Source organism: Ictalurus furcatus, chromosome 4, assembly GCF_023375685.1.
Source record: "Ictalurus furcatus strain D&B chromosome 4, Billie_1.0, whole genome shotgun sequence".
In the NCBI taxonomy this organism is placed as follows: Eukaryota; Metazoa; Chordata; class Actinopteri; order Siluriformes; family Ictaluridae; genus Ictalurus; species Ictalurus furcatus.
In genome coordinates, this window is record NC_071258.1 from 18497174 (window position 1) to 18514579 (window position 17406).

At 40.6% G+C, this 17406-nt stretch overlaps 1 protein-coding gene across 1 annotated transcript in view; it reads right to left on the reverse strand.

Moving 5' to 3' along the window:
* reln (reelin) overlaps positions 1–17406 on the reverse strand; it is a 633795-nt gene that overhangs the window by 227124 nt on the left and 389265 nt on the right. Inside the window, exons 39-41 of the mRNA XM_053623241.1 lie at positions 591–759; positions 398–500; positions 8–234 (exon numbers count right to left, since the gene is read on the reverse strand). Of these exons, the coding sequence (XP_053479216.1) occupies positions 8–234; positions 398–500; positions 591–759 (499 nt within the window). The remainder of the gene's footprint in view (positions 1–7; positions 235–397; positions 501–590; positions 760–17406) is intronic.

The window sequence follows — 17406 nt, forward strand, 5'->3', positions numbered from 1 at the left end:
TACTCACCCACATAGATGCAGTTTTTCAAATTGAATCACCTCCCTCCTCCAGCCCCGAAGGGTGCCAGGGTAGTAGATGCTGGCTGGGTGAAGTTCAATTGAGCAACGAGTGTTGGGTATTGAACCACCTGTGCATAAAGGAACTAAAAGGTTCCAAGTGGCCCCAAAGTCACGGGAGAACTCCAGATGGACAGAATTTAATGAAGAGCTTATTGATGTACAGCCCACGTTAATCTGTTGATCATAATATGATAATTTATAATATTTAACAAACACTGAGAGACTGCAAAAAAAAACTTGTGTGGTAATAAGAGTTAATTAGTATGATGATGATAATTGAGAAAGAACCCATTTGTTAAATGCTTCAAGCTTGTAAATCTTAACCTGTGAATTATACCTCAAATTGAATAATTGTGTTCTCATTCACATCAATATCTCTAGTGGTGATGGAATGTTCTCCCAGTTCACTAGACATAAATACCAAGGCTGAGTCGTCCTCTCTGTACATAGAGTGAACAGTTATTACCAAACTATAAACAAATTTTTTTCCAAAATTGTACAAACTTGACAATATCTCATGGGATACTTACAGTCTTGCTTTCTGGTAAAGACAGTAGTGGTCAATGTTGCCCCCTGGGTAGAACAGCCAGTTTGACTCCTGAGGCCTACTTTCAAAACTCTCTGATAGAACTGGAAAATTGTTGAAAGGGTGGCCATCAATGATGAGATCATCAATGACCCACACCTCTTCCTTTTTGCCTATGAAATAAATAATTGTCATAAAATAAATGTCCAAAATTGAATAATCAATGACCATGTGATATTTTGAGCTTAACCTTATTGTCTTTTACTACTTTTTTAACATTAATTTAAATTTGTAACACAAAACGATAACATAAATTTTCTTTAGTTCTGAAAAATGCTGATTTCAAAAGTACACCAACAATAGTACTTGCTGAATTCTGCAGACAATAACAGCACTGAACCTCTTCTTGTAATGATTATAAGGTTTGGAGAAATTTGTAGGATGATCTTGAGCCAGTCCTTCATACAGAGCATTTGTACCTCTATGGGTGCTTTTCTTTGAGTTATATGTGTAGTTTTGCATTGTCTCCAAGAGTCTGCATGTTTTTCCTATGGGTACTATGGTTTCCATTGCTTCTGAGCTCCAAATATAACTGCAGCCATGAGCACAGGGGCATTCCCATATATCCATCCCTCCATTTTCCATACTGCATATACTAGACAGGATCATGAGGGAGCCTGAAGCCTATCCCAGTTAACTCAGGGAACAAGGCAGGGGACACCCTGGACAGGGTGCCAACTCATCACAGGGCACAAATGCACATACATTCACACACTATGGACAATTTGGAAATGCCAATCAAACTACAACGCATATCTTTGGAATGGGGGAGGAAACCAGAGTACCATGAAGAATATGCAAACTCCACACACACAGGGCAGAGGCAGGATTTGAACCCCCCAACCTCAGAGGCGCGCAGCAAACATGCTAACCAAAGCGAGCTTCATAAATACGGACAGATACAAATGCAGATAAGAGCTTTATTGTATGAGAGACAGGCAGACAAATCCAGACTGTGAGACATAGACGTGTTCATGAACAGGCAAAGGTCAGGCGATTGGCAAATGGGCATAAATGAGGCAAAACAGAATCGAAGAACAAGGTCGAGAATATAGAAAATATCTATGAAGTGCAATCAATATGTGTAACTAACATTTGGATATGCTAATAAAGTGTAATCAATATGTATGACGAACATTTAGAATTATTACTTCAGCATAATCGAATGATCAATATTAGTTAACAAGCATAATCTATATGTATAATCAATATTTAAAAGCATAATCTAAATCCACAGAACAATGTTTGATCAAGTTATATTCTAAGTGTGTATTGAGTTAGATGAATTCGGTGTATACTGAACAATAATTGTTTTTCTGTACCAGCCTGAATCTTCCTCCACAGAAGCAAATAACTTTGAGGCCAGATACCAATTAATGAGTTAGGATAAGGCCTTAGGAAGGGAGGTAGGTTTCAGCTAAGGACAACAGATAGAAACAGACAGCTCATTGAGGCCTAAGAAGAGAGTGTTGGTCAAGGTCAGGACTCTGTCTGAGTGAAACCTTTTTGTAAAAAAAGGAAACCTTGTCCTCATAAAACCTTTTCAAGAAAAACAACTAACTGTGCATGCTCCACAAACTTAAGATAACATATAGACATGAATATTTAATTGTGGCAAAGAAGATTGGTCTGTTTTTAATGAGGAAAGGCAAAACCCAGCCTACAATGAGTACGCTGTAAAGAAAAGTATAAAAAGGGCTTTGTGTGTTTGCATAAATTAGACTTTCTGCATACTGTCTCACTTTATTGTTTCAATAAAGTTTAATTACTTTTTAACATTTACTAACCCTCTGTGTCCAAAGTTTTTTGACTTAGGTTGAAAAAATTGTTTTCCACGACAAGAACAGGATCAAAACTGTGAGACATGAAACTATAAACAAAGGCTTGGTACACAGAAAATTCATGTAATACTTCACAACGAACAAAGAGACACGACGGGTTTAAATACAAAACATAATCAGGGGTGAAACACAAAACAGCTGAGACTAACATACGGGAAACAACCAGTGACAATACAGGGGTGGAGAGAGGACATAAATCACAACAAAACACATGTTTCAGAAGTAAAAAAGTCAGTGTCACTGAAACCCAGAGTGTGCTGCATGCTCCAGCACTTAGCACAAGAGGAAATCGTAACAAAAAGTGCCAGCATGAAACGATACTATGAGAGAAAGCACAGATCTTTTTAGCAAACATATCCACAGCAGTCTGAGGTAAGGGCACGCAAAATGAAACAAACTCAAAGCCCAGTGTGATCGGTCCACCAGAGTCCTCTCCCATGCATTCCCTGCCCAACAGGCACTTTTGTTATTTTTTTGTGAAGATGCAGTCTTGTTTTGCTTGAAATGAGAATATTTGGGATAGTCTTACATTTATTTACGATTAGGCTGCATATTTATTTTACCTCATGTTTAATGTGTCTGCACTGAAAATGTTCAATTGCTGGTGAAATACAGGGAACACTGTAATAAGAAGCCTTTGCAGAGCATGGTCTCACCTGCATACATGAACAGTTGTAGGATAAGCGAGCTAGCAGCTAGCTAGTGGGCCAATGAGGGTGCCATGGTGGAGAGGGCTTGCGTGAGTATGTTAACCTGCATCTCAAGATTAGCCAAATGCTTTCAGTGCTCGCCCACCCACTGGCCTTGAGCTGTGACTGCCAGACGCCAGTCTCGTTCTCCTGTTGTTCTCAGTTGTGGGTGATTAGTAATCAGGTGAATGTGACAGAGTCCACTGTTGGAACTGTAGTCCCTAGCAGACATATTTTTAGGCCACAGTATGTCCTGGGAAACAGAGTTCTCTGTGGTTGTAATAGTTTTCCTGACAGTGAGATAATATGGTAATGTACAGTGGTGTGAAAAAAGTATTTGAAAGTCCTAATTTCTTCTGTTTTTGTGTATATCTCATACTAAATTGTTTCAGAAATTAATGCAAAATCTAAGATAAAACAAAGGCAAACAAAAAATACAGTTTTTAAATGATAATGTTATTTATTGAAGCAAAAAACTTATCTAATACCAACTGTATTTGCCCCTGTAGTTATTAATTACTCAAATATATGAAACTGCATCCATACTGGTGTTCAGCTGGACTAGCCGTAACCTAACCTGTTTACTGCAAACCCTGTTCAATCAAATCAACACTTAAATAGAACTTTTTCAACAGCATGAAGTTGGTTCATACCTAGTAACCCAGTCTTATCCAGTAACACACCATGCCAAAATTGAAAGAAATCTCAGATATGATGAGGAAGAAGGCGATTGAAATACACCAGTCTGGGAAGTTTTACAAAGCTATTTCAAAGACTCTGGGACTCCAAAGGACCACAGTGAGAGCCATTATCTCCAAATGGAAAAAAACTTGGCACAGTAGTGAACCCTCCAAGAAGTGGCCAACCTTCCAAAATTCCTCCAAGAGCACAGCAACTACACCCCGAAAGTCACAAAAGAGCCAACGACAACATCAAAGGTCCACTCTTGCATCAATAAAGGTCACTGTTCATGACTCCATTATCAGAAAGTCCCTGGGCAAAAATGGCATCCATGTAAAAGTGGCAAGGCAAAAACGACCGCTAACCGAGACAAACATTACGGCTTGTGTGAATTTTGCCAAAACACACCTTGATGATCCTCAAACCTTTTTGGAGAATGTTCTGTGGAATGATGAGTCAAAAGTGGAACTGTTTAGAAGACAGGGGTCTTCCAAAAGTCAGAAGCATTTGGTTGCAGTTCCATCCATCCATCCATCCATTTTTAATACCGCTTTATCCTTTTCAGGGTCATGGGTTGGTTTCAGTTATTGCTGCTAAAGGTGGCACAAACTGATTTGGAGTTAAGGGGACAATTTTCACATTGTGATATGTTTGATAACTTTATTTTGCTTCAATAAAAAAATAATAATAAAAACTGCATTGTGTGTTTACTGTATCGTGTTACGGTACCGCCGGAAGATGGTGCTCTGGCGACAACGTTCACGAGCAGCTTGAGAACGCGCACGTGCACGTGATTGAAGGGCGCATGGACACTAAAGCTGGGTTAAGTGTCACCAGCAATCAAGAGACTGTTTACTTAAACCCCTTGCGGTGCTGCGCACATCGCGCAGCATTAAAGTGTTGAAGTAACGTAATGGCAAGCCAAGTAAAGTAAAGAGGAGATGGACTAACAGAGAAGACGACGGAATGTATAATGGTGCCAGGTTGTGATGTTGCCATGCTCTGTCTGTTTTCCTGTTACTTAGTTTAAACCCTGTCGTAGTTGAGTGTTTGTATCCTGTCGTAGTCAAGAAAGTTTAAGTCCTGTCATAGATAAGAATGTTGATGCCATGCCCTAGATAAGAGTGCTTATGCCTATAGTTAAATGAGATGTTCCTGCTCTTGTTAAATGAGATGTTCCTGTTCTTGTTAAATGAGATGTTCCTGTTCTTGTTAAATGAGATGTTCCCGTTCTGGTTAAATGAGATGTTCCCGTTCTAGTTAAATGAGCTGTTCATGCTTTAGTTAACTGAGATGTTCATACTATAGTTAAATGAACTGTTTATGCTCTAGTTAGATGTGTTCCTGCCATTGTTATAGGATTGTTTCCTGTCTTGTTTATAGTTAAAGGAGAACTGTTTGAGTTAAGTTTCACGCTCTTTGCTTGAGTTAGAGTTTTATGTTTTGATCTGGTTTCCTGCCTCCTCGTGTGTTTATTTAAGTGGCACAATAAAGACTGCTCTCCTGCGCTTACTTCCTGTCTCCAAGTCCTGTTTCGTAACATATTGGTTGCCTTTGTTTTATGTTGTTTTAAGATCTAAAACTATTTAGTATAAGATGTACACAAAACAGAAGAAATCGGGGTTTGGGCAAATACTTTTTCACAGCACAGTAAGAAAAACAGACAAGATTTTTTTTTAATAACGTGCTACTGTAAGTACTACATGATAAGTCTTTAGTGGTTTTTCAAAAACTGCCAGTGTCTCAGCTGTTTGGACATCTAGGGGAACTTCATTCTACCACCTAGGTACCAGAACAGAGAAGATTATAGATACATGCCTTCCTTGTACCTGGAGAAATGGTGGGAGCAGTTGAGCAGTGCCAGAGGATTAGAGGGGGTGTGGTGCAGTGCGAGATGTGATAAGTACTTTATTGTAGGTGCATGCTGGTCCATTTTTTGGGCTTTGCAAGCAAGAATCAGTGTTTTTAATCTGATGCGGGCAGCTACAGGAAGCCAGTGGAGGGAGTGTAGCAATGTGGTGGTGTGGAAGAACTTAAGAAATTAGTGCAGACCACCCTGTCGCAGCACACATCCTGTAAGGGTACCCCTTTAGTTAAAGCCTTTGAGGAGGTGACCCCTCTAGTGGAATGAGCCTTTATGCCCAGAGGCATAGTGAGACCATTCGCCTCTTAAGCGATAGAGATTGCTTCCACTATCCAATTAGAGATGCGCTGCTTTGGCACAGCATCACCTCTACTGTCACTGGCAAAGCAGACCAGCAACCGCTCTACCTCCGACCTAGGATATAGGAAGGCCTTGACTAATCCAGAGGCACAGTCAAGGCAGGAAGGGGCAACAGAGAGAGAGATTGCAGATCTCCTACTTGCTTGAGTGATGTCAGGGCCAACAAAAGAGATACCTTTCGAGACAGAAGCTTCTCTGAGGCTAATACTAAGGGTTCAAATGGGGTGCCTGACAGACCTTCCAGGACCACAAAAAGGTCCCAGGTCTGCATATCAGCCTCAGCCATCTGACAACATGCATAACGCTCAATGTTAGAGGATGTTGCCCCACAGAGACTCCATCAATAGTGGCATGGCGGGCTGAAATGTTGGCCACGTAGACCCTAATTGTAGAAGGGGCCAACCGTGCTGCAAAATGTTCCTGTAAGAACTCCAGGACTGTAGCTATTGCACAGTTTACTGGGTCAAACTGATGTTCTTCACACCACGATACAAAAAGTAGCTACTTGGATGCATACAGTTTTCTTGTAGAGGGTGCTCTAGAATGACATGTGGTGCAGTTGGTTGCCACTGCTCTTGAGAAGTTACACGAGGCTAATCGATTTACTTTTGGATCATTCTGTTTAGTATTTTTGTTGTGTTTTTGTGATGCTTTTGTTGCTTGATTCCAAAGTTGGCTCTACCTACCGATCTCTGGAACTGCCTGTGTGCTTTCTCTGTCTCTTCGCCGCTGCTCACCATTTTCTCTTCCCCAGGGATCTACTGTCCTGGGCCTCCAGGTGGGGAAGTTATGAAGTGAAGATCGCCGAGCTGCTCTCATGGACTACATTTGCTTGGATCATCTGTCATCCTGTGACGTTTATGCTTCATTGTCATGTTACAGCAAACTAGTGACTACATTTACCATCCTGCACAGTGGCCTACAAACATGACTACATGGACTACACTTCCCACACACACACACTTTCACCTTCTCTGGAATTCTAATCACACACACCTGTTTCCAATCTCACACACACTCATACCACAGTATATAAGAGACTGCTCAAACACTTTGCATAGTATTGAGTTTATCTCATACCAAATGTTTGTTCATTGTTTCTTGTTTCGGTTCATGTTATCTGACCTCTTTTCTCAGTTCTTGACTCTGATTATTACCTCGCCCTATTTATGCCTGTTTGCCGATCGCCTGACGTTTTGCATGTTTTTGGACCACGCTTTGGATTACTGATTTGGATTTGTCTGCCTTTATTTCCTTTAATAAAACTCTTTAACTGCACATGCATCCGTTCTAATCTCCATTACGTAAGTACGTGACAGTTATATGGTGGCTAACTTCAATAAATGCACTTCCGCCTCTCCGAGCCACTATCACCCCTGCATGACTACCAGGATATTCTCTACATATCGCACCCGCGCTGTAAATATGTCCATCAGGGGTCTCAGCGGAACTACAACATCAATGCCACATGTATAATATGATCTTTCTGGTATTCAAAATCTCACCTCACAAAGAAACCCACACCGTCCGTCGACCATAATGTGTTAGCAAACCTAACCAGGTCTATTACCACAAATACCAGAAATAACAATCTTTCGTTTGGTCTATGGAATCTATGGTCACTTTCCAATAAAGGTCCCGTTGTTTATGAACTACTGTCTGATTGTAAGTTTGACTTTCTTTGTTTGTCTGATACTTAAGGAACATGAGGTTAATTTTTTGCAGCTCAATCAGTCTGCCCCTCCAGGCTATGTTTACACCTGCAAACCCTGCGTGTCAGGTCATGACAGGTCTTGCAATAACATACAATGAGAAATGGAAATTGTCGCACTTAATTCTGCCTGAATTCACTTCATTCAAGTCTGTTGCCTTACAGATTAACAGCCCAGTTCCATTGTGCTTATTAATGTTTATTGTCCACCTAAGGCCAACACTATCTTTTTAACTTTTCTGCCTTTTTAACTTTTATCAGCTCCCTGTCTCCCAATGTGATCATCATTGGTGATTTTAATGTACATGTTTACGGTGCATGCAGTATATCTACATGCTGATTTTTATGATGTCTTGATAGCTTTGGCATACAACAAATTATCAGTTTTCCTACAAACTTGAAAGATCATACACTCGATCTCGTCTGTTGCCCTGGTATTACCCCCCACAGCTGTACTGCTTCTGACACAACTTTTTCAGATCATATGTTGGTGTCTTTTAATGCCCACTTAACTCTATCGAAAAGTAATCAATGTCGGACCATCTTATTCTGGAATAACAAGAATATTGATGTATCGGTACTTGCGGAGGGTCTTAAAATCCTCCCCAGCAAGGGCAATCTATCTACTCCTGATGATCTGGTATTTCATTACAATGATGGACTTCAGTCACTTCTTTATGTCAATCATTTGTCAATTCGGCTCTGTGGTACACACCTGAATTACGCCAGCTAAAAGCTCAAGGTCATTGTTTGTTACATCTGCATGTCAAAACCTTACATGTATTACACAAAGAAATGTAGGCCGAGCATATGAAAAAATATAAAGCTGCTCTCTCTACAGCCAAATCCAACCATTACCCAAATTTTATAACTTCTAGTGAAGGGAATGTTCAAACTCTTTTTCTCTGTGATGAATAATATTTTAAAGCCCCCAGATTCTCTCCCATCAAACTTGCATTCAACTGCACTATGTGATGCTTTTTTGACCTTTTTAATGCAAAAATAGAAATCATTTTTAGAAATCACCAGTCAATGTCTGCTACAAACCAAGCCTGTTATTCTTCTTGTCTCAGTTCTCCTCTACCTCCATCTTCTACTCTCTCCACTTTTAAACGTTCTACAATATATGAGGTAACTAAAATTATTCGTCAAAATCTACCAGTTATTTCTTCTTTAATCACTGATATTATTCACTCTTCAATAATCAATGGTATTGTTCCACATACACTTAAAACTGCTATAACTCCTGTACTCAAGAAGCCGGTTGCTGACCAAAATAACTTTGATAATTTCCGCCCAATTTCAAACTTGCCGTTTCTATCTACAATTCTGGAAAAGATTGTTGCCGCTCAGGTTCATGGCCATCTCTATGATAACAACTTATATGAACAATTTCTATCTGGCTTTCACTTATATCATAGTACTGAGACTGCTCTTGTTAAAATCTCTAATCACTTAGTTGTAGTGGCTTATTCAGGGCTTCTATCTATATTAATTTTTATGGATTTAACTGCAGCATTTGACACTATTTCTCACAATATCCTATTACATAGATTACAGATCTATAGGAATTATTGGTACTGCCTTGGCTTGGTTCAGATCCTATCTCTCGGGTCACACTCAATCTGTACAATTAAGTCAGTTCCCATCAAAACCATCCCTAATCACTACTGGTGTCCCGCAGGGATCAGTCTTGGGACCTCTGTTATTTTTATTTATCTCCTTCAGCTTGGTAGTATTTTGAGAGAATTTGGCATCTATTTCCAATGTTATGCTGATGACACCCAGCTCTACCAGTCATCTAAGGCCACTTGTGTTCTTCCTCCACCCTCTCTTTATAATTGACTGTCTGAAATTAAAACTAAATAACAACAAAACTGAAATTCTACTTGTTTGTTCAAAAATAATCTTACAACGTCAAATTGTTTCTCTATGTCTATTGACAATTCTCCAGTCTCCCTCTCTATGCAGGTTAAGAGCTTGGGTGTTATCTTTGACAATACTCTGTTATTTGAAGCTCACATTAATAATATTGCTCGGATAGCATACTTCCATATACATAACATTTACCATCTTCGTCCAGCCTGCTCAACAAGGAGCACTGCCATAAAGGTCCATGCCCTAGTCACATCATGCATCGTTTACTGTAATTCTCTTTTCTATGGTCTTCCTCTCATACTTTTATATAAACTTCATTTAGTTCAGAACTCGGCTGCACGAATCATCTCGAGAACTCCTTCGGTTGAGCACATTTCCCCTGTCCTTCAACATTTGCACTGGCGTCCTGTTAAACAAAAAGTTAAGTTTTTTTTTAATTTTTTATTTAAATTTAAGATTTACTTCTTACCTATAAGGCACTACACAACCTGGCTCCTTCCCATTTGTCCGATCTTCTTTCCATATACAATCCTACCCATAATCTTAGATCATCTTCTTCATTAACTTTAGTTCTCCCTCGCATACGTTTGTGTTCTGTAGGGTCTGGAGCTTTCAGCTACTCAGCCCCTCAATTATGGAAACTGCTTCCACAGTATATCTGAAACTGTGAAACTCTTCCTGTTTTTAAATCTTGCCTCAAAATGCACCTTTTCAGACAGGCTTTCCAGTGACTGTGTCTATGCATCTTTTTATTGTTTGTGGTGTTTTTAAGCCTGCATTCAGGGCCTCTGTGTTTTTTTTGGCCAAACTGAAGGCCTCCTGTCACTTTATGTTTTATGTGTTCTATTGCTTGTAAGGTGTCCTTGAAAGCCAATAAAGGTGCCTATAAATGAAATGTATTATTATTATTATTATTATTATTATTATTATTATTATTAACATATTAATATTAATATTATCCTCAGATGAGAGACCAGAATCTATGAGCTGGTGCCCCTCAGGGGCCAGACCCACATTTTCCATAGCTCTAGCCAAGTGTGATAAATCAGCCCTCTGGCTTGAGACAGTAGATCCCTGTGAACGGGAATCTCCCAGAGAGTGCCATCCAACAGAGATATTATCTCTGAGAACCCTATTCTAGGTGGCCAATAAGGTGCTACTAGCAGCAGATGTAGACGGTCTTGGAAAACTCTTGCTAGAATTTGTGGGAGCAGAGCAATCAGGAGAAGGGTGTACAGACATGGACGGAGCCTCCAATCCCTGGGCCTCAGCCCCTGCCTTGACAGGATGTCTGCCCCCATGTTCTGGTTGCACGGAATGTACATTGCACTCACTTTCCCTCCACCCAGAAAATAATTAGTTGAGCCTGCCTTAACAGGGGGTGTGAACATAACCCTCCATGGTGGTTGATATATGAGACCACCGCTGTATTGTCTGTCATAACTAACACATGGTGACCTCTCATGCTGAACTGCAGAAGAAACAATTTCACTGCTTGGAATATGCATATTATATGCCATTTAGATGACCGCTCCAGAGACTGTGAGTTGGCCGTCTAAGACCATGCCCGATCCGTGAGGGAGGCATCTGTCATAACCATGTTGCAATAAGGAGATGCCCCTAGTGTGTGACCCGAGGCTAGAAACCGGGGACACCTCCAAGTTCTCAGAGCACATAAGCATGATCGCTTGACACTGATTACTCCCGAGGATGAATCATCTTCTCAGCCACCACTGAAATGTTCTCATGTTCAATAGGCCCAACAGTGCGGTGTTGGCTGCTGCTGCCAAAAGCCCAAACAGTCTCTCATAGAGACTGGAGGGGATGCCCAGGTGGGTGGCTATGGCTCAGGTGGTAGAGCAGGTTGTCCACTAATCGCAGGGTTGGCGGTTCAATTCCTGGCCCACTTGAATCCACATGCCGAAGTGTCCTTGGGCAAGACACTGAACCCTATGGCAAGTTACCGCCTTGCATGGCAGCTCTGCTACCATTGGTGAGTGTGTGTGTGAATGAGAACCAGTGTAAAGTGCTTCGGAACCGCTAAGGTTAAAAAAGCGCTATATAAGTGCAGACAATTTACCATGCCTAGACCCAGCTTTATCTTGCTCAATGTTGATAGGATTGGGGATAGATATTCCCTCATGTAGTGGAATCCCATATAACATCTAGAAAAGTCATCCTCAGCACTGGAGTAAGCATGCTTTTCTTGGGGATTAACCTGAGCCCCAAGCTCCTCATGTGGGTGAGAACAATATCTTGGTGTTGGATCGCCAACTCCCTGGAAAGTACTAGAATTAACCAGTCGTCCAGGTAGTTTAGTACACGGATGCCCTGGAGTCGCATGGGAGCCAGAGTGTACCTTCACTTCAGAGAGTACCTTCACTTCATGAAGGTACGAGGGGATAAAGCTAAACCAAAGGGAAGAACCCGATATTGGAATGTGTTGTCTTCATACAGGAACCTCAGGAACCTCCTGTGACTGGGAAATATTTTGATGTGGAAATATGTGATTTGTCATCACAATCCAGTCCTCAAACTGAATCTGTATAAAGATAAATTTGAGAATCAACATCTTGAACCTGTATGCCCGAAGAGTATGGTTCAGGTGACACAGACCTAAAATTGGGTGCATACTCCCAGCTTTTTAAAAAAAACCTCACTTCCTCATAGAAGGGGGACATGTTCTATGTTCCCTTTGTCCAAGAGGGATCTTACTTCCTGCACTAACATCAGGCTCTGCTCTATGCTGACTACTGTGGTGAGCACACCTCTGAACCAGGGGGAGGTCGAGCTCTTATCTGGATCCGGTAACCCTTTTCTCTGGTGGTCAGTACCCATGGAGACACATTTGGCACTAGTTTCCATGCTACCAGATGGTCTTTTAGTGATGGTAACTTTTCCATATTCTGTCAGACAGAAAGCATCAGATTTTGCTTGCCCTGTAACAGCTTGCTGACCAGAGAAGACTAAAAACTTGAGATGATATTGACTAGGGGGGGCCCTACAGTAATACTGGGGGCTAACTGCCCTAACAACCTCAAGTCTCCTGAAACTTCATGCCGTGGCCCATCAGGACTGCTCCTTCTTTGCCTGCTTGGCATTAATGATCATTCTTGGATTGGGCCTACTAGCAGGCTGCGACTGTAACCATCTGGTCCCCTTGACTTCATGGGCAGAGGTGGGCCACCACACTCACCTCTGTGCCTCCGTTGCACTAGTGCGAACTCGACACGATGGGGTAGGAACTGGCTGAATGCCGCTGTTTGCTGTTTCGCATCACAAACCTGTTGGCGATGGTCTTCTGCCGAATAGGCTGGAAGGTTCACCAGGGGCATGCAGCAGGGACTCCTTATCCTTATCCCCCATTCCTGAGAGGTTGAGCCAACTTTGCCTCTCTGCTGCAACCAACCCTTTACTGGATGGCCAGTAGGTGAAACCTAGTGCGAGGCGCACATCATTGAAATTTTGTAGGTGGCGCTATCGAGTCATTTTGCCACACTCAATTCTGAAACCCCTATCTGATGCGAGTTTTCGGGTAGGTTTAGGCCCTCAAAAATACGATTAATTTGAGAAAAGAAGAAAAAGAATAATAACGAGGGGTCCCCCTGTCACAGGAGGACATAGGGTCCTCGCATGTTGTAGCCAGAGCAAACTGGCAAATATATATGTCTCAGTTTTAAAGTGTGGTGTTAATATTGATTTGTGTAGACAGATGAGTGAGTGATTATTATACTATGGTTGTGTATTTCAAAATACAATAAAATTTATGTAAAACTTATAACAGTAATTTAGCTCAGCCTGTAAAATGTTTTACAGTACATTAGATACAATATAACTATGACTTGTAGTTGCCATGCTGGTGTAATCAGGAATGGCCAATTGGTAACAATGAACAATTTGAAGCTGATCAGACCAAGCATGACCAAGTTATACTCACTAAATATGTACAGAGTTTGTTGACTGTAGCTGAAAAAGGGGCATACCAAAAATGCATATTTTAAAGGGGGCAAAATAAAGCCCACAAAATTGGTGTCCCAAAATTACCACTTCCTATTTGGCATGCCATCATTCATTGCCATAGCAACCCCTTAATTATACATCAACAGACCGTATTCAGATTAATATTGCACGTAATTTGTAGAGTTTGGTGACTACTTTTCAGGCAAATTACATATGCTCTCTGGGACCCCAGATAAACCTTAAAGACATCCATATAAACTCTACTTGAAAGTGCAGCGTAACTATTTCAGTATAGGTAGTGCTACAACTATGACATAATTTCCATGTTGGTGCAATCAGGAATGGCCCACTGGTAACCATGCACAATTTGAAGCTGAAGAAAGCATGAGCAAGTTATACCCACTTCCAAGCCGACTTACTGTTGGGCAGAGCTTAAGTCATTCAGTAAGAAATTGTCTGGCTTGATGAAATCTATATATTATCAAGGTGACTGTAGCTGAAGTGTGATGTGCTACAGAGAATCCCAAAAATGCATATAATTCGAAGAGGGCAAAAGAGAGCCCCCCCCAGCTGTTCACACTTCCTGCTGCCAGTTAGTAGTGTTATGACCATGCCCAGCAATAGTTATATCCATGTGATCAGCCCACAGTAACAAATAAAAAACTAAATTTTGATCTAAATCACACAATGCACAGCATAGATATGATAATTTTTGCAACACTTCCTGCTGCCAGTTGGTGGTGCTATGACCATTCCCTGCAATAGTCACATCCATGTGATCAGCCCACAAAAACAAATAAGAATCTCAATTTTTTATTAAATCACACAATGCACAGCAAAGAAATGATCACTACCACAACACTTCCTGCTACCAGTTGCTGGTGCTATGACCGTGCCCCACATTAGTGACTTCTATATGTTCAGCCCCCAATACCAAATATAAATCTCAGTTTTGACCTAAATCACACAATGCAAACCAAAGATACAGTGGGGGAAATAAGTATTGAACGTGTCAACATATTTCTTAGTAAATATATTTCCAATGAGGCTATTCACATGAAATTTTCACCAGACATCAGTATTAACTCAAGAATTCCGAGACTGACCGAATATGATGTTGATCTGATGAAATCTCTAGGAGGAGATAGTTAAAGTACAAGGCCTAGAAATGGCAAAATCTGACCAAAAATGTAAGAGAAAAATCAAAATGGCTGACATCCTGTTGAGTTTAGGGCATGGGTTCAAGAGACTTTTTTGCACGTATTGGCATGTTACACATGTGCACCCAATTTTGTACATGTAGGTCAAACGTAGAGTGAGGCACACATCATTGAAATTTTGTATTCTAAAACCTGTATCATATGTAACTGTTTGCCAATTTTGAGGTGTGTGCAAAGTTGCATGAGTTTTCAAGCATGTTTAGGCCTCAAAACTGTGATTAGTTCCATATCGAACTGTCAGGCTGTCATAGACATGCCCTTCAACGAAAACTGAAAAGCTTCACAAGTTGCATAACAAAGGCTTTTAGATTAGACTGACCGAATATGATGTTGACCTGATTAAATCTCTAGGAGTAGTTCGTTAAAGTACGAGGCCTGGAAATGCTTGTTGCCAGTAGGTGGCGCTATGACTATAAATGAATATTGGCATATAGATGTCTTCAATCTGGGACTTTTATCAAACATGTGAAGTTTGGAGCAGATTGGACATTGTATGTTTGAGTTATAACAATTTCCTTTATTGTTCTGTAAAACTTCTTGCCAATACATAACAATAAAGAGCCCATAGATGAACATACTTAGCAAGTTTTGGGATGGTAGCCCAATGAAAACTATTTGATATGCCTGCTGAAATCTAATTTGCTGACAGCAGCCATGTTTTTTAAATAATCTAGTCACCATTAAAAATCCTCTGTTGCAACACAACAATGCAATACACCAAATCTCAATAAGACTTACGGCTCCTGAGAAAAAGCTACCTGTCCTTAGCTCCACCTCCTGTGTATGACTACATCCAAAACTTAGGCTTGGACCTCAGAATCCTGTTCTGTAGAGGCATTTCAATTTTGGTGGAAACCAATCTTGCAACCAATCATTATTTACATGAGTTATAGACGTTTGATTAAATGAGGTTTCACCTCTTTAGAATTGCTTGAGATGTAGTGGCCATAATGTTTACAAATTTCAGCATGTATTTGGTAATTATTGAGGTTCACATGTTATATTCTCCAATGTATTTCTGTTTGTGCTATGTGCCATTTGTGTGTCTATGTCGATGGTGGGATGGGTTTCTTTTGTCTCCTCCCCTTCTATAGGCCCCACCTACTGCATGCATCATGTTCCAGCTTGCCACTGGATGAGCACATCTTGTCCACACCTGCTCTGGCCTTGTTAGGATTGGTTGGCAGCACGTTTCCAGAGGTGTACCTAAGCCTCGTCAGTCTCCATCTCATGGCAGATCACTGCTGTTGCTTTGTGTGTAGTGATTACTGCTTTTCATATGTTGATTTCGCCTGTCTTTGTCTTTGTTTATGCTCTGCCCGTTAAGAAGCGAGTGGTACATTTGTGTATATATGTACATATTATTTTGTTAATTAACACACACATAGTCAGCTGTGTAAATAGTGCCCTGTTATAGTGGTTAGTAAGAAGTTGGTGTCATTTATATTTAGGTTTATATTTAGGTTTTGGATTAGCTAGGGAATGAGGGAAGACGGTGTAGTTTCTTTTCTTTTCTTGTAGATTAGTTAGTTTTCTTTGTGTACAGTTAGAGGGTATTTTGTTTATTATTTTGGCCTGGTCGGCTTCTGATGTGAAACCACTATATATATATATATATATATATATATATATATATATATATATATATATATATATATATATATAATACATATTAAAAAAGGTGAGAATCAAAACAAAGCAAACGCAATCCTGTTCCCGCCAACCCTTTTTAAAATTTTATTTTACAGTATGTTACGGCCCGACCTAGACTGGGTCGTAACAGAATTGGGGGCTCATCCTGTGCTTTCCATCGATTCTCCCCGTTTCTATTTTGCCGCGTTTGTCTGGCGGTTTTTATCTTTGTAGTGGGGAGTGTGTGTGTGTGTGTGTGTGTGTAGGTTATAAGATATGGCAACTAAATTTAACCTGGATCAGTTTGCAATTTGTCCCAAGTTAGAGAAGTTGGAGCGATGCCGTAAGGATGATCTGTGGCTCCTTGTGGATTTTTACAGCGTATCTGTTGCACGGAGCGCCACTAAGCGAGCGCCACGCAGCGAAGGCTGGGGCCAAGCCCGAAGAACCGACACGCATAGATCCCACGGTAGTAGACTCTCCATTCGAGCAACCCATGCTTACGCTGCAACTAAAGAAACTTGACCTTGAGTTAAGTCATCAGCAGTGTCAAACACAGCTACTGCAGTTCCAAACACTGGAACTGGAAACTAAGAAGGAGATAAAGCTGAAGGAGCTTGAGTTAGAGTTCACCTGCAATTCCTGCACCTGCGTCTCCTGCACCTGTGCTTCCTGTACCTGTTCATGAGCACCTTGTCTGTAAGTCCTGCTGGTTTTGATGTTAGTAAGCATATTGCTTTAGTTCCTATGTTTAGGGAAAGTGAGATGGACACCTATTTCCTGATGAGTATTTCAACACTAATTATGTGAAAGTAGGTGAAAATTTAATAAAAGAGTTAGAAAGAGTTAGGAAGAGTTAATAAAAGTAGATTTTGCATATTATGTGAATAAAAAATGGAATGGAGTAATTGGTTCTTGAGACTT